The 27,161-nt window shown below is 45.8% G+C and overlaps 10 protein-coding genes across 10 annotated transcripts; 5 read left to right on the top strand and 5 right to left on the bottom strand.

The window, feature by feature from the left end:
- The first annotated feature begins 74 nt into the window (after positions 1-74).
- TrAtP1_011667 (uncharacterized protein) lies at positions 75-1,648 on the top strand. Its single transcript, XM_066115210.1, has 6 exons — positions 75-322; positions 391-509; positions 565-1,138; positions 1,211-1,337; positions 1,394-1,450; positions 1,518-1,648. The coding sequence occupies exons 1-6, from the start codon at positions 253-255 to the stop codon at positions 1,573-1,575; spliced, it is 1,005 nt and encodes a 334-aa protein (XP_065971308.1). The 5' UTR covers positions 75-252; the 3' UTR covers positions 1,576-1,648.
- An 852-nt stretch (positions 1,649-2,500) lies between these two features.
- On the top strand, positions 2,501-5,506 carry TrAtP1_011666 (uncharacterized protein; the record flags this gene model as incomplete). The annotated part of the gene is made up of 1 exon (XM_066115209.1): positions 2,501-5,506. The coding sequence occupies one exon, from the start codon at positions 2,501-2,503 to the stop codon at positions 5,504-5,506; it is 3,006 nt and encodes a 1,001-aa protein (XP_065971307.1).
- Positions 5,507-5,725: 219 nt separating this feature from the next.
- TrAtP1_011665 (uncharacterized protein) lies at positions 5,726-7,450 on the top strand (the record flags this gene model as incomplete). The annotated part of the gene is made up of 1 exon (XM_066115208.1): positions 5,726-7,450. The coding sequence occupies one exon, from the start codon at positions 5,726-5,728 to the stop codon at positions 7,448-7,450; it is 1,725 nt and encodes a 574-aa protein (XP_065971306.1).
- Positions 7,451-8,379: 929 nt separating this feature from the next.
- On the bottom strand, positions 8,380-9,446 carry TrAtP1_011664 (uncharacterized protein; the record flags this gene model as incomplete). Its single annotated transcript, XM_014084760.2, has 2 exons — positions 8,380-8,970; positions 9,027-9,446. The coding sequence occupies 2 exons, from the start codon at positions 9,444-9,446 to the stop codon at positions 8,380-8,382; spliced, it is 1,011 nt and encodes a 336-aa protein (XP_013940235.2).
- A 1,522-nt stretch (positions 9,447-10,968) lies between these two features.
- On the top strand, positions 10,969-11,331 carry TrAtP1_011663 (uncharacterized protein; the record flags this gene model as incomplete). The annotated part of the gene is made up of 1 exon (XM_066115207.1): positions 10,969-11,331. One exon carries the CDS (start codon positions 10,969-10,971, stop codon positions 11,329-11,331), a length of 363 nt encoding a protein of 120 aa, XP_065971305.1.
- A 3,757-nt stretch (positions 11,332-15,088) lies between these two features.
- Positions 15,089-15,412, bottom strand: TrAtP1_011662 (uncharacterized protein; the record flags this gene model as incomplete). Its single annotated transcript, XM_066115206.1, has 1 exon — positions 15,089-15,412. One exon carries the CDS (start codon positions 15,410-15,412, stop codon positions 15,089-15,091), a length of 324 nt encoding a protein of 107 aa, XP_065971304.1.
- Positions 15,413-16,084: 672 nt separating this feature from the next.
- On the bottom strand, positions 16,085-18,214 carry TrAtP1_011661 (uncharacterized protein; the record flags this gene model as incomplete). Its single annotated transcript, XM_014084758.2, has 1 exon — positions 16,085-18,214. The coding sequence occupies exon 1, from the start codon at positions 17,897-17,899 to the stop codon at positions 16,085-16,087; it is 1,815 nt and encodes a 604-aa protein (XP_013940233.2). The 5' UTR covers positions 17,900-18,214.
- A 3,969-nt stretch (positions 18,215-22,183) lies between these two features.
- On the bottom strand, positions 22,184-23,905 carry TrAtP1_011660 (uncharacterized protein). The gene is made up of 4 exons (XM_014084757.2): positions 23,781-23,905; positions 23,457-23,721; positions 22,986-23,403; positions 22,184-22,925 (listed from the first exon to the last, which is right to left on the bottom strand). The coding sequence occupies exons 1-4, from the start codon at positions 23,802-23,804 to the stop codon at positions 22,235-22,237; spliced, it is 1,398 nt and encodes a 465-aa protein (XP_013940232.1). The 5' UTR covers positions 23,805-23,905; the 3' UTR covers positions 22,184-22,234.
- Positions 23,906-24,336: 431 nt separating this feature from the next.
- On the top strand, positions 24,337-25,477 carry TrAtP1_011659 (uncharacterized protein; the record flags this gene model as incomplete). Its single annotated transcript, XM_066115205.1, has 3 exons — positions 24,337-24,835; positions 24,927-25,299; positions 25,363-25,477. 3 exons carry the CDS (start codon positions 24,337-24,339, stop codon positions 25,475-25,477), a joined length of 987 nt encoding a protein of 328 aa, XP_065971303.1.
- Positions 25,478-25,700: 223 nt separating this feature from the next.
- On the bottom strand, positions 25,701-26,612 carry TrAtP1_011658 (uncharacterized protein; the record flags this gene model as incomplete). Its single annotated transcript, XM_014084755.1, has 3 exons — positions 25,701-26,205; positions 26,255-26,445; positions 26,511-26,612. 3 exons carry the CDS (start codon positions 26,610-26,612, stop codon positions 25,701-25,703), a joined length of 798 nt encoding a protein of 265 aa, XP_013940230.1.
- Positions 26,613-27,161: the final 549 nt, after the last annotated feature.

The following is a 27,161-nucleotide window of genomic DNA, read 5'->3' as shown; positions in this document are numbered from 1 at the left end:
TCCAACCAACCATGCTGTGTTTCGACCTAAATAAATGGGGCCTGTTCGACCTCCTCAACATTGTATGCGGCAATTGAAGACTCTTGCTTCTACTCACAACCTCGGACGTCCAGCATTCGATTTATACGCCTTCTCAACTAACTGACTTATTGGCTGTATCGTTTGAAGGCATTTGAGTATACGTTAAACAGCATTTGAACCATTTGAGTTCACTTTCTTCAACATTCTGCTGCTCAACATCTTCGCCCAAAGATGAATAGCACACTTGGCGACAACGCCGCTGCTGGAGACCACTGGAATGTGGATCCCAATGTTCTTGCTGGTTAGTCCTGAAATTCAACCTGTTGGTGGTAACCAATGTTCTGATTGACCTGTTTGATGCTATATCAGTCCCACAAGATGTTACTGAGGTGCTTGAAGTAGCATTGCGCCATGAATCAGCTTGGGCGAAAGCCTTTCGTCTTACAGTGCTTCAGAATAATCAAGGCGAGGAGTGCTATTTCATGAAGGCCTGTAACTTGATTGAAGAACTTTATAACTGATCAAATTACTAACCGAATTCAGGTCTCTGTTGGTCATCATGGCAAGCTGGCTCTAATGGGCGAGTTCGAGTCTACATCAGCTATCCACGCTGTTGTCCCCGGCTTTTGTCCAAAGCCAATTGGCTGGGGAACATTTAGGAATGACCCAAAATCACATTTCTACATTTGCAAGTTTTACGACTTTGGTGAAGGCGTACCTGAGCCCGTTTCTTTCTGTGAGAGTCTCGCTCGATTGCATTCCAACCATTCTTCACCCGAAGGCAAGTTCGGATTTCATTGCACAACATACAATGGCGACCTCCCCCAGGATAATTCCTGGTGCGATAGCTGGGAAGAGTTTTTCACAAATGGCCTGCGCCACATTTTAAACGTCCGAGAAGAAAGGGCCGGTCCTTGCACTGAACTCGACGCACTTCTGCCTCAGCTTTTTGACAAAGTTATCCCCAGGCTCTTGCGGCCACTTGAAAGCGGGGGACGAAGCATTAAGCCTTCGTTGGTGCACGGAGATTTATGGTGTGGAAACACAGGAATAGTCCACGATCCTACGACGAGGGGCATCGTCTATGACCCTTCCAGTTTCTGGGCGCATAACGAGTGTACGTCCTGCGATTCACGAACAGAAGTGTAAAACATTGTTCTATGTGGCAGTTAACGAGAATCGGGAACAGACGAGTTAGGAAACTGGCTTCCTACACGAAACGAATTCACACTTGAGCATTTTCAAGCATATCGTTCTCATATGCCCGAAGCTGAGCCAAAAGACGACTATGACGACCGCATCGCTCTCTATTCATTGTAAGGCACAATCCAATTAATGCTCGGAGAAATTCTCGTTTATACATTCGATATAGGAGATTTAACTTACACGCAGCGGCACTGTTTCCAGAGAAGGAAGAATTTGTACAGATGTAAGCTTATCACCAGAACATTTGTTTACTCGATACAGAGCTGAGCTAAAGAGAAACTTTGGCTTAGGGTGATGGATGAAATCAAGAGACTCTCCGAGAAGTATCCTAAGGGTTATACAGAGTAGATTACAAGGCTCAACACAGTGGAGTTGTATATTGGAAGACGATAGTACATGGTGTATCACGCAGCAATCAGAGAAATGTAAACTTTCAAATAATTCATGCCGCACATAATACTCCTATTACGGGTATAATTGCCACCCTTACACAAAAACAGCATAAACTGGAAGTCAGTTGATGCTTCTTATTACGAACAAGATTACTTAGTTGACTATGTCTAGTTCGTATCGCTACGGGCCGAGCCGCAATCAATAGTACCGACAGGTACTTAGATAAATGGGCTATGGACTATAGGCTAAAAATGTGTATGTACATTTGGCTTCAATCATCTCATGTTCTCCTGGTTCCCGGGGGACTTGTATGAACTTGCACAATTTCCCTAAGATTTGCTAGACTTCCGCAGCAGTAATTTCTCACAATATACCTAGGTAGGCCATGTCTAAAAGTCATTCCCATTTTGAGGTACCCATATGGTGCATCACCGGCAGAAAACGTAGTGGGTCAGAAAACGTAGCAGGTCTTGACCAATTCGGCTGGATATGACTAGGTTGATGCGATTTTTTGAAAATTACCTGGCCAAACTAGCTGATGTCTAGATAGCCATGCGCAGAAGGATTTCACTTCCAGGCCTTCCGTTAACAATTTCTAGAGACCCCCGCAGCATCCAAGGCCGCGCTGGCCCACATCTTCACTTGGATTAGCATTTGTGCTGCGTGAGTTACCGCATGTAAGCGCCTAGTCGCGTTTCTTATTGGATGTTAATATGTGCGCTGGTGTTTGCGCTGGTGTTACCGCTGGTGAGGCGAAAACCACGGCCGAAGGCCTCCTCTCTCGAACTACCACATCACAAAGCAGCCTTCGACGAAGCAACGGCAAGAGGTTGTATGGCGAAACTGGCCTATTAATCGTGGCCGCCAAAAGAACACAACCATGTCATCCCTTCCAGCGAGCATCAAAAGCCTACAAGCCAAAGTGGCCCGCGACAAGACGGATATGTCCGAAGCAGAAGGCCAGGAGGCCGACTCGCTTGGGTTTAACACGCTCTATGACCCGGCGCCTAATAGAGCTGTGGCTGATATCATATTTATCCACGGCCTTGGAGGACATGGCAGGAAGACATGGTCCAGCTCAAGCATACCAAGGTCCTTCTGGCCACAAGACTGGTTGCCGATTGAACCTGGATTTGAGAATGTGCGCATTCATTCTTTCGGCTACAAAGCTGATTGGGGGAAAAAGTGGCAGCAGCAAAGCATCCTGAACATTCACGATTTTGCCGAATCTCTAATTGGAGGGCTGAAAAACCACCCAGGCATACGTCGAGATAGTACAGAAGTCATCCTCGTTGGACATAGTATGGGTGGATGTGTTGCTAAGGAAGCATATATTGTCGCACGACAACACCCATCATATAAAGACTTGGCTGGTCGGATATATGGAATGTTCTTCCTTGGAACTCCACACCACGGGTCAGATTTGGCAGGCATCCTGGAAACTATGTCGACAGCCATTTGGGGTAAAAAGCCCTTTGTGACAGATTTGAAGTCCGGATCTTCCGCGCTTGCTTTAATCAGGGATCGATTCCGCCATGTTGCGGCAGATCTAGCGCTGTGGACATTTTACGAGACGCTGCCCACAGCTTTGGGGCCCGTAAACAAAATTGTGGTGGAGAAATATTCAGCAATCTTAGGCTTTGACAATGAACGAATCGAAGCAATGAACGCCGACCATCGCCATGTCTGCAAATTTACCAGCCGCGAAGACTCTAACTATAAAATGCTACGAAATGCCCTCCACACTGCCATTGACGAGATCAAAGAGAAGAGTTTGAACACGACTTTTCTGCGCCTTGGCACAAAGAATGAGAGAGACGTTGGGACTGATTTACGCTTGAAATCTTTTCTTAGGATATCAGATGTACTGGAGGAGGATCTTATGATACAGTCAGAGCTCAAAATGCCCGAGTCTTGCGAATGGCTCATAAACAAGCCGCAATTCATATCCTGGAAGGAGGGCGATGCTCCCACCATTTTGTGGTTGACAGGGAAGCCAGCGACCGGAAAATCTATTCTTTCAGGTCACGTTGTCGATCATTTGAGCAACCTGCCTGCCTACTGCAGCTATTTCTTCTTCAAGCATTCAACTTCTGATAAATCGGCGCTAAGCGACTGTTTCAGATCTCTTGCCTTCCAGATGGCTATTCAAGATAGCCTAGTGAAGGAGAAACTGATGGAGCTGGAACACGAGGGACTAGCCTGGGATACGGCTAGCGACTCAGTGATTTGGGCAAAGCTTTTTGTTGACGGGATCTTCAATTTATCATTCACAAGGCGGCATTTTTGGGTTATCGATGCCCTCGATGAATGCGAAAACTTCAATTCACTCTTTACGAAAAAGCTGTTGGCTAAACTACCACTTGAAGGCAAACTTCAAGTCTTCATTACAAGTCGCAATCTAGAAGCAATTGAACGTGGACGAGTCTCTCTGGGGGCCCATGTGAGCACCTATTTTATGTCAGATTCTGACACGCTGGACGATATTCGGTCATTCCTGACCACCAAGCTAGACGAAATCGACCGTTTCGAGACCGAAGATGATTTGAAGGCCATGTGCAACAGAATACTCAAAAAATCATCAGGCTCTTTTCTTTGGGCTCGTCTTGTCTTACAAGAGTTTGAAAGCGCCTGGACACAAGAGGCCATGGAAAATATACTAAGGGATGTTCCAGAGGAGCTATGCGACCTTTACGGTAGAATGATCCAGTCAATACAGAAAGACAAGAGCAAGACAGTTCTCGCCAAGACCATATTGACATGGATTATTTTAGCACGACGCCCATTGTCATTAGAGGAACTGCGCTGCGTTGTAAAGCTCGATCTCAATCAGACACTCCAAAACGTGAAAAGGGCAATTCCTGAGATCTGCGGGCAGCTGGTTTACATTGACTCATATGACAAGGCACATATCATACATGAAACAGCCCGCGAATTTCTCTTCGATCAGAATATATGCCTCGACCTGGCAATATATAAGAATCTTGGCCATACTAGCATTGCATCTACTCTAATAAGGTTTCTGTCTGGAGATTGCCTCAAGCCAAAACCGATGAGACTTCAACGCCCTTCAAAGCAAAGGATCTCTGCCAAGTCACGCACGCCGCCATCTGCTGACACATCTCTGCTCAATTACGCATCAATGTTCTTCTCCGACCACTTATATCGCTGTACATCAAAAGAAGACAGTCTAATGGACATTATATGCAACTTCCTTGATAGCAATATTCTCTCATGGATCGAGTATCTCGCTAAAGGTGGTGACTTGAGGCCTATCAAGCGGGCTGCAGTGAACCTGCGAGAGTATTTAGCCCGCCGAGCCAAGTACGTCCCGCTCACAGATTTGTCAATAAGTATTGTTGCGGGATGGGTGACAGACTTGATTCGTGTAGCTGCCAAATTCCCATCTCAGTTACTCACATATCCCCGATCGATCCACCGCCTGATACCTCCCATATGTCCTACAGATTCTATGATATCGAAAAGATTCTCAAAGGACCTACGAGCCACAGCACTAATTGTTGAAGGTCTTTCAGCAGAAACTTGGGATGACTGCCTCAGTCGTATTGACTTCCAAAAGGGTTATACAACTGCTGTCAGCCATGGCAACAGTATTTTTGCGGTTGGGTTATCTACGGGACAGATTTTTCTTTACGATGCCGAGACTACTCAGCCGCGGCGGACCCTCACTCATCCCGAAAGGGTCAAAATTCTCCGGTTTAGCCAACAGGATAATTATCTCGCCTCCTGTGGTGTAAAACAGATGACTATATGGAAGCAAAAGCTGGCACGCAGCTGTACAGATTTTCTCTGCCTTCGTCACCTGTTAGTATCACTTTTTGGGGGTCTGAGGAAATTCTCTGCGCATTCCAGTATGGCAGTCTAACAAGATGGTAATATTTCAATCATCATGAGAATATATTTTTATTTGTACAATAAATACTAATAGTTCCCAGGACCCTAACGAGAAATCAAGACGATTCAACTCTTCATGAGGTTCCTGAGCCTGTTTCACATACGCACTCCGTGATTAACCGGGGGGGCGGTGCTTAGCGCGGCTTTCTTGGTTACCACTGACACTGTTTTGCTTGCCGTTGGTTTTCGCATGCATCCAGTAACTATATGGGGTAATGAAGAGCAACAGGTATTGGGCGAGTGTGTCGTTGTCGCTAACAATGGCATCGACGGCATGGCGTTCAATCCAAACCCAGATATCAATGCATTGGTTGTATCATACAACGATGGTAGGCTGTGCATTTTTGACTACTTTACCATGAAGTTAATGTTCTTGATGAATGAAGCATACGCACAAACCCTTGCTTGCTCTTCTGATGGACATAGCCTGGTCACTGGTAGTTGCCGTGGCATGATCGAAATTTTTAGCTTTGACCAAGACTACGACGGCAACATCATTTTAGTGTCTATTTATCGTATTGACGGCCTATATGATCCCACTGAAAGTCTGGCATTCAGTTTGGACGGACTGCGGTTCCTTGATATTCACGGCCAACGGTGTCGTGTATGGGAGCCAGCAGCGTTAGTCAGGAAAAATGACGAGCTACAAAGTACCAGCGACGCCGCAAATCTCCCAATACCATTGGCGAGAACAGCAGATAGCTCCGAAGATCCCGAAATAACAAGTCCTTTGGAGATATCGGCTAATGGACGGTACGCTATTGCAGGAACTCAGCGTGGAGAAGTGCGTCTCTTTTCCATTGCCGACGGAACGGAAATCGGCACGCTTTATCGACATCGAAAATGCGTATTTATTACCAAGGTTGCCCTCGGTGAGAGTAGGAATTTAATCATCTCAGCTGATGATTCCTGCACGATATTAGCCTGCGAGCCAGCCATATCATTACGAGATACTACAAGACAGATACGAGGACAAAAGATACCAGAAGGCCGTATCATCCTTAATCGTCGTTTTGACGGCGTCGTTGTGCGATTGCTGCTGAATACTGCAGCTGATCGTCTTCTCGTCACAGGCCACAAGATTACTGAGCTTTGGGCATTACCATCAGGGGAATCTTTGCCTCTAAAGCTGTCAGGTATTAAAGGCGATGTGGCGCATTCTCGTCGTTCTGAAAGCGGCGGACTTACTACCTCATCGGCGTGTGTGGCGTTTCAGCATCCCACAAATGAAGATTGGTTTGTTCTCATCGCTGGTGATACTGCGCGCATTTTCAACTGGGCCGACTACCAAGAATTGACTTCGGTTGACGGCATTCTCCTTCAACGGCCCATGTCGCCCTTGGAGCCTGCATCGCCCAGAGAACTTAAAGTCTCCTCGGAGTATGATTTTATTTCACAACAGTCCGAGAAGGTGTTTGATAGATCATCGTATCATGTTGGCTGTGGAACAATAATTGAAACTTTACCATCTACAGAATTTGCGCCTCCAAAGCTATACGAGTGGCCGGCAGCTCTGTTTAACCCACATTCATCGAAGATTTCAGCTTCGTCCGCTATTGAACCTGTTCTCAATGATGGAAGCCATGTTATACGATCAATTCTTGGATTCATAAGCCCATCAACTCTGGTGTTTCTTGATACCAACCTCTGGGTGTGTAGCATCGAACTCCAGTCGGTGGGTAAGGGAGATGAAAAACTCGGTGGCAGTCGGTTGCCATCGTCTACAATCAGCGCCCGTCGCCATTTTTTTGCATTGAGTGAATGGTGTAACGCAAGCGGAATAATAAATTGCTCCTTAGCAGCGGTTCCGGGAATGGCTTTACAGAGCATGGATCATGGCGTTGCATTTGTCAACGGTCACAGGCTTGTGGTTATGAAGGGCGGGTTCCAATTTTCAGAAATCGCCTCGGAATAAGTGTTCAAAACGTTTCTTATGTTGAAGATAATATTCAATAGATTGCTTGTAAAACTCTCTCGATCAAAGCTAGCAAATCTTTTCTATTAGATTTAATCTCAGTCTCATCATCATAATTACGTTGATTTATATCTCAACCCCAGTATTTGACAAATATTCGCGACACCTATGCAGAGGCTGTATCACCTTACGCAGCATCTCTTGTCTCCACCGTTCTGGTGATGCGATTCGATTTCCCCCAAGGCACCAAGAGACTGCTTCGGCATAGTCCCCGCCGGCTTCTTCATTTACATGGCGCTGCCATCCTCGGGCTGCCAATATATCGAATCCTTTCCTCTCTTGATCATTTACTCCTGCCGGTAGACATTTTCTCCAGGGCTGGTCCTCCATGACTTGACCAAAGCAAAGCTCTAAAAGCATAATCCCGAGATGGTCAAGGGCGTCGTTGAAGCTGAAAATTTCCTCTGGTGAAGAAATAGTGTCATGTGTACTTGAAGGTCTGAAGCTGTGGCTTATATATGGCTGATCTAATCGGAGGATCCTTGCGTTTTCATTATGACTGCTAAGGAAAACGATATCAGATCTTTTTGGGAATACTGACAACCACGGGAAATTTAACAGTTGAAGAAATGTTGATGCTAGAATCAATGATAGATTGTATCGTTGCGAACGAGTTAATGGTGGAGAAACACCGCCGCGAAGCATCTGGTCCAGGGTCACCGATCGAACTGCCTGGCTGTAATGCCGAGATATGTTGTAAACATGATAACGGCACTCTTCTCGTAAGAGATAACCATAGTATGACACTTCAGAAATCTCCAAAGAAGCACATAGATTCACTATCTGGTCGTCTGTTTGGAGACTAAGGCTTGTTTCAACGCGCCCAAGTCTTACAGATAACTGAGCCCTGGAAGAATATTAATATATATTCAAATCAGTTGGTCCATATTTGAAATCGTATCAACTAACCTTGGATTCTTGGTAGATTCTCCTTTGTTGTTTCTTGGTCGGAGTCTGGATATAAGCCGATGGGTCCATCTGTGGCTTGGTTGGTGGAGGGGAATAGGAACACTATCCAAAGTACTGGTGCTCTGTTTCAACGCTATATCCTCTGCTTCTAAAATTCTTATTTTGCGAATTTCGTATTCAGACGTAGTAAATCCCGAAAGCGTGATTTCGAATTCGGCCTTTGGCGTTGTCCGATGTTGAAGAAGCAATTTCGCGCCATGCTGCTGGCATTGACAGGTCCACGCAGAAGCAAGAGCTTGGAAGACGCTTTTGGCCTGCCTCCAAATATTACACACTCCCAAGTCAATGCTGTCTAATTGACCTTTTGACTTTCTATCGCGTTGCATGCGTATATCTTCATCGCTAGCTTTTAAAAGCTTCTCGAGCTTATCATTATACTGCTGTAATTCTCCGAAAAGTCGTTTGCGGGCAGTCTCATTACTGCTAAGCTTGAACTTATGTAATTGACGAGTTAAAAAGTCTGCCATTTTTTCTTCGCTATTTGATGCTTGCTATTGGCGAGGTCAACCAACTGAGTTCACGTGTTCATTGACTCGATTTTTCTTACCGACTGATTGAGCATCATCTTTTGAGCCCAGCTGGAGTCGACAGCGAGCTCTCTGTTTATTTCGTCCATAGTCTGATTCATACCATTTATAAATTTCATGTAAAGGTCATATGAATCTCCGAGACGTTCTTCAAAAAGCCGTGTGACTCGTTCTTCCCTCCAGCGATCTCCTCCTGGCGCCAGCAAAAGCTCCTCAATTGTGTCGTCATCCAGTACGAGAGGCAGTAGAAGTTGTCGCAAATTCTTTGTAAATAAGAGTCTGTGGAACTCCAAATCATCGCGCCATCTTTTGTATGCTAATTTAATTTGGAGAAACAACCCAACCAGTTTTGCAGCATCGCGACATATGTCAAGCGTGTTGATGGCAATCGGAAACGCATTAAGAACAATCCCCGCACTCTCAAGGCCTGATGCTGCCATTGTGAAGCACGGTGTTTTGATGAAATAAAGCTATGAGTAAAGATAAAAAAGATAAAACTGTGCCTCTTCCCATAGATATGATTACACACCTCCATGCATGATTGCGTGGACCAATCGTATCTGCCTCTGCATTTATCTCGCAAGCGGGGTATACATGTACATGCGTGCCCGACAGGTAGGCCAATTATTGCTCTATATTACCACTGCCCGATTTCTCACTTGACATGAATGTTGCCCATTATGAGTAAAAGTTCTTCGCTGCAATAATTCTTGGACCAACATGGACACAATGGAAAGAGTAACTATTTCAGCCCAGAGTCGTAACGTTCGACAGCACATTCTCAATTTGATAGACCTCTCTAAAGAAAATCATTCTTCTTTGACTTTTGATTTGCCATCAGCAGCAGTTGTAGACTGCCTAGAGAGATTCTCTTTATGGGCGGGGAATATGGGTGCCATGCGCAACCCTCTGGCGTCGCTGTCGCTTGATCGGCGACTTCTTCAAGCGACAGATATTCGGCAGCAGATACATCGACAACTCGATGAGATGGAAGAAGCTATTGGTGATTGTTAGTCTCTAGTACCAATTCTGTTCTCATTTGTCTCACCCATCAGGTAGTGACGAAGATGATTCGCAACCCGAGTGTGAATCGCGGCACCGCAATCGACCAAATTAGCAGCTCTTCAATAGTCGGGATAAGCGCCTTGGACAAGCCTAGCGAAGACATTCTTGACGAGACTAAAATAACGTTACAGATAATCCACGAATGCATAAACTCTCTATTTCGCCTGGGTATCCTGATTAGAAAGCTGTCGCCACGCGATCGATTCAAGCAAGCGCTTCAAAGTTCTGATCTAGCATTCCCGGATTCCTTCGATATCGATTATGTGAGGAACAAGTACTCCAAACTAGCCAACAGTCCACTATCTATAAGATTTGGCAGCGGTATCGCCAAAAGGAGAAACTTCATCAGGTACTGCAGAGATCACCGATCTCGACTGGGAATGGATGAGACGAATATCCACGACGTCGCGGATACTGAGCTGCTATCGAGTAAAGCTACGACACTCGCCCCTCCTCCCAATTTTGACTTGACCTCACAGGAAGAAGAAGGCGATAATTTCTCTCTTGCTAGCGCTTCAACAATGGCAACTTCCTTATCAAATCTAACGTTACCAAGTTTGGTCGATTTGGCTCCGACTAGCCAGCCCTTTGAGTGTCCAATCTGCTTCACTATTCAGTCATTTGAAAACGAAAAGTCATGGAAGTATGCTTCTATTTCATCCTATTCTATCTCGTGTACGTCGGTTGACGATTCCCAACACAGGCTCCACGCGTTTCGTGACTTGAAAGCATATGTGTGCACGCTTGGCGGGGCTGAATGTGATGCAGAACTTTTCGAAGATCGTGACTCATGGTTCGAGCATGAGCTACGAAAACACAGATCGCAATATTTTTGCATCTTGTGCAGATCAGCAGGCTTTTCTTATCTAGACTTGCAAGCCCATATCCTGAAAACTCATGGACATTTCTCGGATGCGCAACTCACAATGCTTCAAGAAGAAGGAAGAGAAAATCCTACACAATTTGAAGCTCAAGATTGCCCATTTTGTGATGAATGGGCAGAACAATTGCTACAGAAGTCGAAGTCAGGAATTCGACCACTTGATTCAATGCAACGATTACTTGTTAACCATTACCGGTTCAAAAGACACGTTGCCTCACATCAAGAGCAGCTGGCAATGTTTGCCGTACCACGAGCCAATGAAGATGAAGGTTCACCAGATTCCGTTTCTATTATTACTTCAGATGCAACGCATTCAGCTGTGGCAGTGGATGAGGATGAAAGGCAAGAAAACGACGTCGAAAGAGATAATGTCTTGAAGCAGAATATTAAAGAGACCCCACCTGACGCATCAGGCAGTCCCAACACCACCGACAAAGATTACATATTGAGTAAACAAGAAAGAAATTCTATTACGGAAGTCGAACATAGCAAGGAGACGCAAGCAATTGATCCTTCGAGTAATTCTTCAGAAGCGCAAGTGAGAACCCCAGGCTCGGACGCGTCGATACCAAACAGTCAAGACACTCCACTTGCCAAATATGAAAAAGATAATGCATTGCAGCACAAAGACAGGATACAGACCGTTGATACTTGGACATGTGTATGTATCATCACCAGCCTCTCAAACCATTGAAGACACTAACATCATAGAGTGCCGGTGTGGCATGGGTGGTATGATATACCAAACTTACGTGCAATGTCTCGAGTCAAATTGTGAGCACCAGTGTTGTGCTAACTGTAGATATTTGTCCGATGCAGTAAGGTAGACCCTAGAAAATAAAAATACGCGTTTTCTTATTTCCTGTATTAAATCGCCCTGCTGCCACTATTGAAAGGACCATCTTTAACACTGTAACTGGGGGTTCCCCACGATTATCTTCCTAGACACTCAACTAGAGCGAATTTTGGACACGCTTGGAAAAAAGAAAGAACACACACAAGGACGGAAAAGGTCAGGAGTTTCTTGGTTGTAGTTGATATTAGGGGACATATTGGCCTGTAAGTCTTCAAAATTACACGTTTGTTTTCCCTATCGGGCTCAGTATCATCTATCCGCGGTGTATTTTCTTTCGCGTTATTCACTACTTGCGGCCCCAGCGTCCCAGTTCTGCGTAGGTCCCATATGTATGCCTTCGCCTTTAACTTTCCATATTTACATGTAGTAAATCGCCGAATTTGCAAGCAGCTGCCGTTACACCCATTTCAACACGATGAAGTCATTGAAGCTAGGGTAGAGTTACGTTAGAGAACTAATCAAGTATTGAAAATGCATGACAACTTACTTTTTTGCCAGAGGGATATTTGCGACGAATCCATATGCTCGTATGGACATACACTAGACAAATCAAGGCGAAAACGAAAATCCGCGGACCAAGCGAAAGATGAGCATCGTCTCGGAGAAATTTATATGTAAACGCCGTTGTGAGAGATTTCAGGATGTCCACGATAAATTCTGGGCTTGCGATCATATCGAGTGCTTTGAGGAGGCGAGCTCGGCCCTCCATAGCCAGATCAGTGTACCAAGGCATGATGGTCTGTATGTTGTTCGATGGAGAGCTGTGAATGTAGAACGAAGCTTGATCTTGGTGCGAGAGAGAAGAAAGAGAATTGCCAAATGGTATCGTTAAGAAGAAGAAGAGTTCGAGAGAAGGGAAGAGAGTAGTGTGCTTTTAAAAGATTAATCTGGCCAATGACCCGATACTTTCCATATCTTTAGTGTTTGTAGTAAACTCTATGAAATCTATAAAATCATGAGGCGTCCGCCACAAGATATTCGTCCTCAGATGGTGTTGTGTGGAGCTCTCAACGGCCGTTTGCCGTATCCAGGAGCTGAGCCTATTCATTTTCCATATTGCTTCTTGACAGCAACTGCTGCTTTAGTCATCTTAATGCACAACTTCAAATATGTCATTAGAAACACATCCAAGGGACATTTTAGACCTTTTAAACAAATGAAGCCCATCTTGCCAAAGTTTGTCGAAGCGATCCACAACCAATACTTACCTACGTAAGACCCCATCTAGAGACAAATATTTTGTGGTGGGCGCTGCGTGGCCTATACTTCTCATACTTTTCATACATGTAGGTACATATAGACATATTCAATATCGCCTACACCGAAATAGATAGGTAGTCATGCTACTGCTGCTACTGCTCCGTGGGCGTCATTCGAATTAACTTCAACACTATAGAGTGTGCGTTTGAGCAGGCTGCGAAGAAAGTTTTGCTAATAGCAGCACTTGAGAGGCCCTTTTCCTATGCGACTATGCCCATAGGCCTTTGACGAGAAATTGCCCAACAGCTTCTTATCTAGTAGAAACTCGGCTTGAACATACCAGGTGGCCAATCGGAAGATATACGTTGTGAAAGTACATATGTGTTAGCGGCGTTAAGCTCGCATCATCAGCCAAGTTGAGCTTGTTGTTCTGCGGCTTGTTGCTTTATGTAATCTAGGACGATGAAAGTAAATATTTCATACTGATAGTAGTACCTACTGCGAGAGGCCTAACCGAGGTAGTTCGGCATAGTCTAATGATAAACGAAATAGAAATTTGGTGTGTAGAAATAGAGTGATTTTGCAGTAGATGCCAGTGACGACAATTTGCCAAATTCAGATTCAGAACCACTCCATCCTGCAAAATAGCGGCAAGCCAAGATCGCCATCCAAACCACTCTGGTGCTAGTGTCGTGGGTCTAAAGCCAAAACGCAGGGGCTGAGCGGGAGCCGGGCCTTCCCTGTTTAGCGCAATGCAGCCCACCGCCCTGGACTTTGGCGCCTATAAGCCAGCTGGCAGCGCCTGTTCTCAGCGCCAAACTCCAACTTAAAATTCGTCCCTTCTCTTCTCCCTCCAAAAACTGCCAGCTGGCCTGCACTCTATGCCTTATATACTAAAATGTTCATCACATTTACCGCGGGGTGGTACAGTGGTTAATCCCAATATGCGAATCAGCGCCCGAGTGTTTGTAGTACCTGCAGGCTCAAGCATTCCCGCAGCGGAAAGCTGGGGTTCGAACTCGTGCTGCCCCGCCCTTTTTTTTCTATTTTTTCTATTTCTCTTTTAGTTTATTGCTTTCTCATACTGACTGACAGTCGTCTTTTGTCCTCTCCTTATTTCTCCTATCGATCGAGTCGGTCGCTACTGAGAGCTTCTATCATTCTGATTTCGTGTATCGACCATTTTAGCGGGTGGAATCACCCGAGAGACGGATCTGGCGCTATATCCCAGTGCAGCTTGGCGCTAGAAGCCCCGGTAGCTATTAATAGCGCATCGCCAGATTGAAAGTCGAGTAGCTCTAGCCCCTTGCAATCTTTATCACCACCATCCATCTACCGCGCACGACAGCTTCTTTTCAATCGTGACAGGCGTACTTTGTTGGCTCCTCGTGCTTACGTCCTCCCCGTCTTTCTATTTCGATTCGGTCTTGCGTCTTGCTTACTTTCTAGTATACTCCACTGCTCGATCCCTACAAGAAAAGATCCATACAAGAAAAGATAGGCTTCATTTGACGATAGAAGGCACAAGACTGACAGAGCTTTATGAGGTTCTGATTTTGGTGCAAACTCCCAAAAAGCGATACGACATCTACAGCGTATCATAACCACATACCTATCTTCTCAAACCAAGGCTAGAAGAAAGCTAAATCAGCCCAAGGTAGGTCTTTCTAACCCGTAGCCTTGGTGGCCTTTATTAAGAGCAACGGGCAAGGCCGTTTTCAGCGCAAAAAGACCAGCAGATGGAACAGTAAATAAAATCTTCAGTCGAGTCTGACTGAGTAGATGTAGGTACTCTGCGCTAATTTATGCCTTCAAAGCTCCCAAGGTTATCATGCTGTACGCAAGTTGTCCAAGTCTCACAGTGAGCCTACATAGCACTAGAGCGTGGGTAGAGTACAACGTACATTAGCATGAACTGCACTGCAAATTTTAATGCCAGGTGATTGGGAGGGGAGAGATAGACTCGATTATTTCGGTGATCGGCTACCAATCATGGTAGCTTCGTTCTGAATCTCCATTTGACATCGCTATCGCCTTGCACCATGAGATTTGACCTTACTCTCTTGCAAGCTACTCTGTTACCTACTTTCACCGCCAGTACTGTTAGTGGCGGCCCTCGGCAAGTGGCCACGATAGAGGGCACGTCTCAATCCAATGAGCGCAATCTGTTCAAGAGCAAGGGCGGCGGCGGCGGAAAAGGTGGAAACAATAAAGAAAGCGGGAACGGTGGAAGTCGCAGCAGTAACAGTAGAGGTGGCTTTAGAAGCTCTGGCAGTTCGTGTGCTTCCCGTAGGATGGGCACTGTCGACGCCCTTACTATACAGCTTCTTTTGAATGAAGGGGCCAGAGTCATTGAGGTTACAAAACATGGATGGCTGCCACGAGACGTAGTAGCTTAGCATGCCAGTTCGGATATGTCTTTGGTGAAAACTACGGAGTATCCCATGCTTTCGGTTGACTCATTAGCATTAGATGGATGTGATTTAGAGACATGTATACGCGTGAATAGGGCGGCTCGTCAGGTAACTTGGAGCTCTCTTAGGGTAGATTAAATGTGGCCATCGGCAGGATACGAGAGTTGCGAATGTGTAAGTTGAACAAAAGCCAATGGCGCATAAAATAAATAAGTTACTGACCGCATTCACCGGACATGTACGATATGAGGCATACTTGCCAGACTTACAGGGATATGGATTACAGCTTCAAGTGCTTCCAGCATATTAAGCTTCTCCAACCTCACAAGAACCATATATTTAGCATTTTCGACTCGATGTCCGACAAGGTTGGTGAAAGTAATTAACCCAGGGTGTATGTGTCAGAGTGAGCATGGAGAATTGATGGACCACAGTCCCTCTTAGAGAATCCTTATTGGTAATGAATTGGACGACATATAGCACCAGTGACTCGTTGGCGGAATTTAATCGGAAGGTGAAATGCTACTTTCGGGTATATCGTCTGTTTCTTCGTTGATAGCTGGCTTGATTTTTTCTAATTTTATGTAAATATGTACCTGTGTATCTATGGGCATGGCTCAACACAACAGCAATGAAACGATGGTATACCACGATATTGATTTATATCATGTCAGCAACCTCGGTAACTGAACTATTTGCCGACGTCGCAAGCCCCTTGTGCTCTATCACAATGGCATCTTTCGTCTCAGAATTTGCTACAATAGCAAAACGATCGCCTATCAATTTCGCATACCATATCAAAACATCTCCAATGTCACTTCTTTGCCCAAAAGCAATATTACTCAAATTCTTTCCTCCCTCTGACGCCGCAATGATCAACTGGCGTACATCTGAGACATCAAAATCGGGAAGGCCTTTCCATCCTCTAGTCCTAATAACCTCGATCAAAAGCAGCAAGATGACGGCAATATTGGCCGCGAATACCGCAATGTTGTATTTGATCCCGCCAAATGCTATAGCAGTTACTCGCACAGTAGCGTTTATGCGTTGTGTCAGGTTGCCGACCATGAGCTGCGCCGATGCATACGCGCCCAACATGTCATCCGTCATCGCAGTAATGGAGTTTTCAACGGCGACGAGGACAATATCGGTGTCTGACCAATGGCTGGCTTTACTCGAGAAGTGGACATGGGTTCGGAAATCGGTAATAGAAGCATTAAACGCGCTTCCAACTGTTGAGATGTAGAGATTCGTCTCGTCGTTGGCAATGAGTTCGAATTGGCGCATCACGGTGCTTTTTAGGCGCCTGCTTGGATTGATGTCTTGGATTTTGGTACCAATTGTAGCGTTGACAGTGATGTTCTGGCCCTGGAGATCCACCGTGATGTTGAACAGCGTTGGGATAAAGTCAATCTCACACTGGATTGTGTTCAAGAAATCGTAGTTTGACCCCGTCGCGAACGCCAGATATCTTCGAAGCGGGTATACGTTCGCTGATTCGTTGGCGAAATGAGCGACGCCGATGGAAACTATACGATCCATATTGTGGCCGATGTAGTCCGAGTATTCGGGGCCGTTGTCGCTGTCGGGCAAAGGCCCGCTCGCAGCATAGACCAAGTCATCGACCGTTGATGATAAAGAAAACGCGCTTGAGGCATTATAGATGCAGTTTACATCGGCCTTGTATCCTGCCTCTTGAAATGCGTATCCGAGCGCCCGATTGTTACCCAAAATTTCCTCGTCCACCAGCCCTATCGATGAACCAATGCCGTAAGAGCGACCGATGTATGCGAACTTGGACTTGTCCAGCTTTTCGTGAATTCTGGGCGAGCCATCGATGGTGGTCGCAGAGGATGCGCTGGCGAGGAGACTTCCAAGCAACTGATTGCCGACAGAATATGAAAACCGGCCTTTGAGATTCTGCACCGTGGCTCCCTCTTTGCCAACCTCGGAAGGATACTCTTTTATGAGAGCATCATCGTCCCAATTGGGAACAACGATGGTTTGATCGACGTCTTCCCACAGTTGGACGGGCGTCAGCGCAGCGGCCCAGAGCGCCGACAAAATCATCGTCAATGCAACAAAGGCGGACAAGGGTAGCAGAAAGCGGATGGGCAGGCCAAAATTCACTCTCGGCTGCATAGCGTCAATCCAGGCCCTCAGAGAGTCCAGCCTCATCGCGTTGGACGAAAGATGTCTTCGAATCCCATAGTTGATGAGCCTGCACAGCACCAGGATTTGGCAGAGCGACAGTAGATTGGCTATCAGCTGCACGGCAAACTGTACCGTTGGGCGATTTAAGTCGATGAAGCGAAGCAGAGAGCCTGAGAAGACGGTGTTGTTAATCGACCAGTACAGAAGTAGAGTGCTAATGGGCGTGGTCAAGAGAAGAGCCAGAAAGTCGGCATGTCCGAAGGAGAAGAAGTCGAGAAATGCGTTGTCGCGCCTGGTGATGGCCATTTTGGCGTCGAGCATAAGACTCAGCGGTCATCGTGCTCAAAGTCTGGAAGGAGGAGCTAATCAAGACATGCAGCCTGACGCTTATACTTGCTTCAGGGAGAGAGGCCATTTTGATCCAGAAATAGCCACTTCACGAGGCGACGAGGCTCTCCATCGTGAATTTTTCGTAGGCCAACAGCGTTCGAGGCCGCGTAGCTGTAACGCATCGCGACCAACATGCATTTCAACCCCTGCAAGTGTGTTCAGCCGGGACTCGACAGCGGGCGGCTGCGATTTGGTCTTTTGGAAAGCAATATCCAGTGCGGCACTGAGTTGGGCAGAGAATTTGCAGCTTTGTTCAAGTCTAAAAAACTGACAGGATGAAGTGCAAGGATCGAGATGCAAAAGGCTCGAGTAATCACTGCAGGCTCCTAACGGCAGTTCAGCGCCTATTCTACAGGGGGCTGCCCGCTATAACTTGGGTGAGGGCAGGTAAACCTTTAGCTCTCGCTCCCAGCGATTCCATCTCAATTCTCAGCTTGCCTCATTGATTCAATCCAAATCCACTTGCCCAGCTAAAATCACATTCAGACCAACCATGTGCTAAAACCGCGATGCTAAATTAATACTGTGGATGCTGAGTGGGCACCAGATCTGCCTTGCCTAGCGCCATCATCAAGTCTCACGTCTATAAAGCCAGCGCTCGCTCCCAGCTCGTAATCCCTAATCCGTTTTTTTTTTCTTCAAGTCCAGCCAGTTTACGCCCTTTCCTTTATTAATCGCTATAATCCCTTCTGTTGCCAATAGCTGGGACGCCGGCTGCGAGGTGATGGTCGAACGGTAGAGCACAGAGCACAGAGCAGTCCGCAGATGCGGGCGTAATGCGTTTGCCCCGAGTGCGCAACGGGAGGAGCATTGCCGTGCATTTGAGACGTCTGGGGTTCGAACACCCGCCCCGCATTTTTGTTCTTTTCTTTTTGCTTTTTTCCTTCTCATATATAGATGAACGGATAGCGTGCCGTGATATATTTCTCTCTAGATGGGAATCTTGATGCGTGTCTAATGGCTGAGGTCTGCTGAAAAGCGGACCTGGCGCGGTACTCCACTTAAGCATACCCCAGCTGAAGCCTCCGCATGTTCCTATGATTGAAGTTTGAGTAACTTTTACGAGTCCGGAAAGCGAAATCACCTATATTATGGGGAAGAACATCTTCCGGCACTACGAATCTAAGCCGTTTGAAAAAAAAAAACGTCGATTTTGGGTAATATTCCTGGTCGACACCCAAACTCACAATAAGACTGTCGTTTGCAAGCTCATCAGCTGAGAAACTACCTACTAAAGGAACTTTTTTCACCATGCCTACCTACCTCAAGTGAATTTTCAAAACCTTCTTTTATCTGCCTACTAATAATACCAACAACGCAACGGGCAGAGAATATTGACAGACATGCAAAGGTGCTAAGATTATTTGGTTTAATTGCGGCTTCTACAGTACAAAGGAGATTTCGCCGAGTTCGGACCCAGGCCTCCCGTACAAGGTCTATGATGGCGAGTACAAGTAACCCGTCGCAAAAATATCCGGACACATACCTAGATAAGCACCTTACGCTCAAAGGAAATGTCAAAGAGATACAAAACATGACACTCGTACTAGTGTAATCACGGGCTTGTTTAGCTCTGCGCCTGGTCAGCCCAAAGTCTCGTTACGAATGGCGGCCGAAAGCAGTGACGGCGGATCGCAGTTAAATGTGCCATAAAGATTGCTCAATAGCCAATCTAACCCTTCTGCCAGTATACAGGTTTACCTATACGGAATCAGATTCACGGTGCTTTATAGAGGCGAAAGGTTGGTATAGTCTTTGTCCTAGGCCATACCTACCTATGTAGTATATGATATGGGTAGTTTTCGGAAGTCGGGCGCCTAATTAGCAGTCTTTATCCTACTCCAATTTCTTGGTGGAACTGTATATAACCTAATATCATGCTGTCATGTTTACATAACATTCTAACAATAAAAGTTAGAGTGGTGAGACTACAATCTTCTTGGGTCTCATGATTACGTCACCGCTGGAGATGGCTATAAGAAGCAGATGAACGCCATCATTTTTCTATGTAAACTACAGCTCTTCATCTTAAGATATTGAGAGACATACTATATCCAGCTATCAATACTCCTATAACAATATGGCTTGCGACTGTGGATCGACCTGCAACTGCACTGGGCCCAGCTCATGCAACTGTGGCCAGAGCTGCACATGCAAGAACTGTGGGGTGAGTTCAGCTTCATTGAGACCGCTGAACATAGAAATCTAACTTGAGCGACTGCAGCATTAAAATATTGACAAAATTATGATCTCGGGTTGGCCATGGACTCTTGGACTCGTCGCTTAGTCAAAGCACGAACCAACTTTCTGGATACAATATGCTGGCAAAGGGCGATTCATATGTGCGGGGAGACTTGTACTTGGCCATTTATTTGAGTTCTAATACCATTGCACTCACTCCAAAGATTTTTTAAGTTGTTACACGTAGTCATCATGTTTTAGTGTCACTGCCATGAAAGACGATGTTGCTGCTGGTAATCTACTATCTCATCTCATATCCTTCTTGAGACGCATTTGCTGCAACTCTCAAAACTGAACAAGGTGAGTTAGCCTGATTCCCACGTTGAGGTCAGGCTCTAAGCAGCTCATAAAAACAGCTTTCCAAGTATCTGGTATATCACCTGCATCCTTATTCCAATTTACCACAATACTTTTGAGATCGAGGCCTGCTACATCTTCTTGGGGCACTTCCTGCAACTCACAAGCTCGCGGCCAGCGCCTACTCCATTCTGGAAATATACTCCACTTAGGTCTAACCATAGGGAAATTAACACGCATAGGCCCATTGTGACGCGTGTACACAAGCTTTAATGAAGCCTCCGGTTGGGATATCGTCCCAATCTGCTTCCGGTGCCAGCGTGCATAATGGCGTACCGCTTTCTCAATCAATGAGGATTGTATTCCCATGGTCATTCACAACAACGTTTGCTGGGTTAATGTCCATATGATATGTATGCCCCACTTGATGTGTGTGTGCAAGAGCCGAAGACAGTTGAAAGCACCAGAGCGCCTTGTCTCGCAGTCCAATGCGCGTTCCGTTAATTTTTCATCGCGTGAGTTGATCGTCCAGAGTACCACGTCCCATGAAAGGGTATAGCGTCCCACACAAGAGCGACTGGGCATGATCCGCCGAGGTTTGGCGTACGACACATAATGTTCCTCGTCTTCGCAGACGGTAAACAATGGCAAGATCTTTGTAATTAACGTCGATAACGATCTGGTGTAATTCCATACCTGAGTACAGCGGCGGTAGGCGATAGCGTCTGTAAGTAGTTCTGATAGAAGGCAGACTCATATAGTATATGCCAGTCAGCTTGCCCTTCTTTACCGCCATAGAGATCAACGATCGCGTCTGGTGATTGTGCTGCTTGTACGCAACTCAGCCATGCTTGTTGAACCACATCTTTGAGTGCCGTACGTATCGCAGCGCGCTCTTCGAATGTTTCGTCAGCGGATGCAACCGGCAAGTCGTGAAAGCATGCCACGATTCGGCTCTCGAGACTCAGGGGTACCGCATTAATTCGAGAGATGCGGAAGGTCAGGCAAGACCCTTTTTCGTCATAGACGTGAGCGAATGCCTACATTTCTTCCTCATTACCCTATATTTGATTAACCTGAACAAGGGCTGTCATGGTGGGGACGTGATGTAGTATAGGCTTATCAAGGCGAACCGACTGTCTTTCGTCTTGGCCAACGCCGAGTCTACTGAAGGATGTGCAGGGCAATGGGTACGATATGGCTGGATTCGCGAATAGCTGGATTGATAGGATGTAGATAAGTGAATGATGTTTGCTCGAGTATAGTCAGGCGCGCTGCCAGAGTTGGCCGTTGTTGTCAGTGCCGGAAAGCACAGGTTTCAACGCTATGATCCATTCGCCGAGAGACATTGGCCATGGCCACATGAGCGTTGAAAATATAAACCAGAATACATACCTACCTTTCACGCTTCGGCCGCTATGGAGCCCATGTCTGGGCCGTAACCTGCCATAGGCCTGCAGCTCTTTTGGTACCAATTGCCTATTCTCTTCAACACATAAATTTCTCGTTAGGATCTTCTGTAGATATGAATACGAGAAGCAAATTGTAAAAGTAAATCTCAAATCTATGGTTCATGTATTTGGAAGTACAAGACGATGAAATGCCAAGGCAATCTAACTAACAATACTAGGCCGAAGGCGTTCACCGTCCGCTGAGTCAAAGTCACACACTTTCTCATAAAGGAAAATAGTCTTGTTCATTAGATTAAAGTTCAGAAAGTTCTATCCCCTATTGACAGACATGAGGACTTTTGGTGGTTTCTGGCCATACTTGGTCAAGTAACTTGTCATGACAATAGTCAATCCACATAACCGATTTTAACATTTGGCGGCCTTGTTTCCAATCAGAAATGCCCAGCTGTGAAACTATATCATCAACCCACAGCCTCATGTCATTCCCGGGCGGCAACTGCGAAAAAGCAGAAAATTGGACCACTAAAAGCCACAAGATTAACAAAGGAGGCGGTCGGGTTTGGGATTTTCGCAAGTTGAATAGGGACTTTTGCGAAAGATTATCGAGAAATGCTAGTCGCTGTTTCATGCCCCGCCATTGGAAAAATACACCCGATCCAAAGGCCATCATCGCGACGCGAATGGCTTCTGAAACGGGGTCATCTTTAAATTTGAGACTTAACAGTCGATAATAAATCGATATCATGATTTCGCTGAAAAGGTTTGGCGAAAGCTTATTAGGTGTTTGGGATGCAAGATTGCAGATCTGAGAAAACTCTTTCAAGTCGTTCCAAACGTTTGTCAGTCTCTTATCAAGCGTACTCAGAATGTTTGACAGATCTTCGTTGCCTGCTGGAACCTCTTTGCTTTTTCCAATTAGTCCATGGTCAACAAATGACCTCCACGGTATTGCACTATTGAAGAAAACGGGTTCGATTCCAAATCGAAGAGCCAAAACGAGATCAATGCTTCATCGTGTCAGAGAAGCGACCAGCAAGAGAAAATTAGTCAGATGGTAATGTACTTACCGGCAGACCTTGGCAGGCAGTCGAGAATTGTCAAATCGCAGCATCTCAAGCCCACCTCGCAAATCCACCATTCTCCGCAGTCCTTCCATATGCTTTTTTGCAGCCATAGAATCTCCAGTGACCTCGGCTGTCAAGCCCAGGACAGACACTACCATAATAGTAGGATCTGAAATTGAAAGCGGATCGCCAGGTTTGTCCAACCTATCTTGCAGCAGCCGGAGTGTCTTTTGGAAATAGAAGTGCGTAAGTGGGCCATGGGATTTTCGAAGGCACAATTCAAGATATGCCTCAACTGAAAATAGCGTGCAGTGCAAGTATACTGAATCAGTAAGGAGCGTCGTGGTCCAAGAACTGGACGCGGGATCCACTTGAAGGCAAATTTCCGGAGGATATAAAGCTTCTCTCAACGGAGATAAAGCTAGTATAGTGTGTTAATCCATGACATCGAATCAAAGAACAGGTAGTAATTACCTAATGACAGATCACCTTGCATATAAGGCTGGATCTCTATAGGAAAGTCGAAAAAGGAAAGATCCCAGCCGACGCGCGGAGGTATTGAAGTGTATTGGTCATCCACTAATGATGGGCTACCATCTCGTTGTAGAATCCAAGATTTGAGCTGTGGACGCTGGCGCCTTTTAGTTCTCCCTCGAGAAGCATGACTTCGGATAGTCCGTTGTTGTTTTCTGCTAGGTGATGAAGTAGATGTTGCTACTACGAATTCGATAAATTGATACTTGAAGACGGTCAGTGATGAATATTGAACTTTGCATCCATCACAGCATTAGTGCTTACCTTTCCTGAATGATGCTGCGCCATGATTCCGAAGAAACAAATGGATAAATGTCCAGAGCAATTACCACCAAATTCCAACCAGAAAAGCAAAGAATTGCCAAGATCTCAGAGATGTTGAAATTGGGAGCCCCCCTGTAACGAATGGTCTAACCAGCCCTCGGAATTAGCGGAGCATTAGCAGCGGCATTGAACATGGCCCAGAAAAGCCGGATTCCGGAGTTTCGTCACAAAGGAAATGCCAAGACTTTTTGGATTACCCTTTTCGTCTTGGGCAGGAAAATAGCGCCCTTGGTGGAGTTCAGCTTAATGGAAAGCGTTCTGCGAGGATGGCCAAGCTTTTTCGATTTCCTAATACAGCCAGGTAGGGTTTCGTCCTTCTATTGTATGATAGCCAGTACCAGCGAAAGGAGGTGTTAGGGGGGCCAAAGATGTCGTAGTTGTTTGCATATAAATACATGTCGTGCTGCAAGACTCACACTTTCATCTTTACCATTAACTATACGACTAAGAACACAGCCCGGTTTTCTCAATACCAATTTGCCGATACCTCTCTACCATGGGACATAAGAAAAACGCCAGCACTGAGATTGGGGACTCTCCCGCTGTTCTCTCAAAGAACATGGACCCTTTTCCCGAAAAGTTTCTTCCCATATTCATTCAGAATCAGTTTCGAACGAAAATTGAGCTGCCAACCAAAGAACGATACCCAAATGCACAAGGCAAATGCGCAATTATCACAGGCTCAAATACCGGACTAGGGTTTGAGTCAGCAAGGCAACTTCTCGCTCTTGGTCTCCCGCATCTCATTATGGCGGTACGATCTTTAGAAAAGGGAAACGAGGCGGCCAAGGTGCTTCGTGATGCAAATCCAGCAGCAAAGATTGATGTTTGGAAGCTGGATATGGAATCATACGATTCCATACAAGCCTTTGCCGACAAGTGCCACAAAGAACTCGAGCGTCTTGATATCGCCATCTTGAATGCAGGACTGAGTCCGCTATCGTTTAGCACTTGTTCAACTGGCCATGAGAAGACCATGCAAGTCAATCATTTTGGTACAGCTCTATTGGCAGTGCTTTTGCTTCCTTGCCTGAAAAGTAAAGCCGGGGGGTATAGATTTACCTTGTCTCACAATTGTCAACTCAGTTACGGCACACTTGTGCAAATTCCCCAACAGAAACGAGCGCCCTCTTCTGGCTTCATTTGATGATACAAAAATTATTGCCTTTGATCCACAGGAGAGGTATGGTGTGTCGAAATTGATAAACCAACTGTTCATTGTCAAGCTGGCAGATCTGGTAAACCCTGATAACGTCATCATCAACATGGTCGACCCAGGGCTTACAAAAGGCACAAGCCTCGGCAGAGATGTTAAAGGGCCGCTGAGTTTCGCATTGAAGGGCTTCTTGGGCGTTGCTGGAAGACCAGCCGAGAGGGGCAGCGCTACATATGTGAATGCCGTTCTGGGCCATGGAAAAGATTCTCACGGGAGTTTTCTCATGAACTGCAAGAACGCACCGTAAGTTTTCTTCTCTGTTATCGACAAAATTCGCAGCCAGGTATCCTAACACTCAACTTTTAGCCTCGCCTGTTGGTTCTACACGGATGGGAGTCAACTGACGGATTTGGTGTGGAATGAGACGCTTCAAGAGTTCAAATTCACCAACGTGGAAGAGATAATCCAGTCCATGCAATGAACCTTGATATTTTAATTGTGTTGGATATTACAATCTGAGAGACGAGGCTGAAGATTCCGTGCGCATTTTCTTAAACGGATTATATGTATACAACACCATTCTGGGGTGCAGAGTATTTCTATTATTATTCAATTTTTGAAACCTATAATCACATTATCACTGCCAATGTATCATCCAGTGAATGTAAATATCCATTTGAACTACACCTTTGAAGCGTCAATTATCAACCCTCTGCTAGCAGGATCGCCCCTCCATTCGCAGGAACACTAGCTCCATTCATCCAACGAGCTTCATCGCTAGCTACAAAAGCCACGATTGCTGCAATTTCTTCCGGCTCTGCCAATCGCTTCTCAGCAGTGGCATAATTCTTCAATCCCTCCATATACTCTTTTGGAAGATTAGCCAAAGCGTCCTCCATGGCGGGAGTCTTAGTTGGGCCGACGCTTATCGAATTGATCGTAAGGCTCTTCTCTGCAGCTAGAGCGCTGGCCATGGAGCGAGTGATGCTATTCAATGCCGCTTTGCTAGCCCCGTAAAGTATTCCTGGCTCATCGGCAGCCTGCTTGGCTGTGACGGAGCTCACATTGATAATTCTGCCACCTTTTGCGGGCATATAAGGAAGCACTGCGCGTGTTGTAAACAGTGGTGCCCGTACGTTTGCATGGAAGAGGTTATCAAAATTCTCGATGGTAGTATCTAGAATAGGAAGCAGATGCTCTGAAGTAGCACTGAAGCGTCGTTAGTGCTATACACTCATTGGTCATTAGTTAAACTCACAGAGCAGCATTATTGATAAGAATGTGTATTGTGTTGGTTTTCAGTCCTGCGAGAGCCCCTTTCACTATTGTCTCTCCAATATCGGCGTCCAAAATATTAGCGCGAATTGCAACCGCGTTTGCCCCGTGGGCTTTGATCTTGGCGATAGCATCCTTAGCTGCTGCTTCGTTGCCGGAATAAGTAATAGCTATCTATACAGAGTTAAATTAGTCCTCATACTTTCTGTGTGTAGTCGTATTTGATGTAGTAAACACACTCCTTTGGCGCCTCTTTCGGCTAGTAACAGCGCAATCGAAGCTCCGATGCCTCTGGAACCTCCAGTGACAATCGCGTACTTGTTTTCGAAAACAGTTGACATTTTGCCGTCGGCTGGACTACTAAGCCTCAGTGTTTGTATGCTGATAACGATAAAACGTCATATAATAAATGGGAAAAGGTATGTTTGAGACATATTTATGTACCACAACATTGAATAGTTTGATGCTACTAAGGTTTCCAGCTATATGTGACAAATGCAAGATGGAGATAAGTGTCTCTCATACTAGACATAGGACTCATTAACTCCGGAATTTAAAACAGCTGCCCCTGCCCGCATTACTAGATTGTAATTTTCATAGGAGTGAATAGAGGCGGCGAAGGAACCCCAATCTCTGGGTACTACTAGCTTGTTGTAACGTTCACAGCGGACTTGAACTGTTAGACTGTTTACAGCGGACTTTGATGGTTGCGCCGTTCATAGCGGACTTTGATGGCTAAACCTTTTGGACAAATTAATCGGTTCTACGTGCCGACAAAATGCATATTTCCCGCCTTATATCGGACGAAACAGATTACTCTTATATAACCTTGTGTCCGAACATTCGTTCCATCTGCGCTGGAATTTTCGCTCCAGCTAATCAGTAGAATC

Source organism: Trichoderma atroviride, chromosome 6 (assembly GCF_020647795.1).
Source record: "Trichoderma atroviride chromosome 6, complete sequence".
Lineage (NCBI taxonomy): Eukaryota > Fungi > Ascomycota > Sordariomycetes > Hypocreales > Hypocreaceae > Trichoderma > Trichoderma atroviride.
The sequence above is the reverse complement of the archived record's forward strand: the minus strand, read 5'-3'. Positions and strand labels throughout refer to the sequence as shown.

What these genes read in the sequence shown, in the direction of transcription:
- TrAtP1_011660 (XM_014084757.2), bottom strand. Translation starts at nt 23,804, where the DNA reads ATGGCGCAGCATCATTCAGGAAAG. An exon ending in GCAAGGTGATCTGTCATTAG is followed by an intron (nt 23,404 to 23,456) that starts GTAATTACTACC and finishes ACACTATACTAG; the next exon opens with CTTTATCTCCGTTGAGAGAA. An exon ending in CTGCCTGCCAAGGTCTGCCG is followed by an intron (nt 22,926 to 22,985) that starts GTAAGTACATTA and finishes GACACGATGAAG; the next exon opens with CATTGATCTCGTTTTGGCTC.
- TrAtP1_011667 (XM_066115210.1), top strand. Translation starts at nt 253, where the DNA reads ATGAATAGCACACTTGGCGACAACGCCGCTGCTGGAGACCACTGGAAT. An exon ending in AGGAGTGCTATTTCATGAAG is followed by an intron (nt 510 to 564) that starts GCCTGTAACTTG and finishes AACCGAATTCAG; the next exon opens with GTCTCTGTTGGTCATCATGG. An exon ending in CGCATCGCTCTCTATTCATT is followed by an intron (nt 1,338 to 1,393) that starts GTAAGGCACAAT and finishes CATTCGATATAG; the next exon opens with GAGATTTAACTTACACGCAG.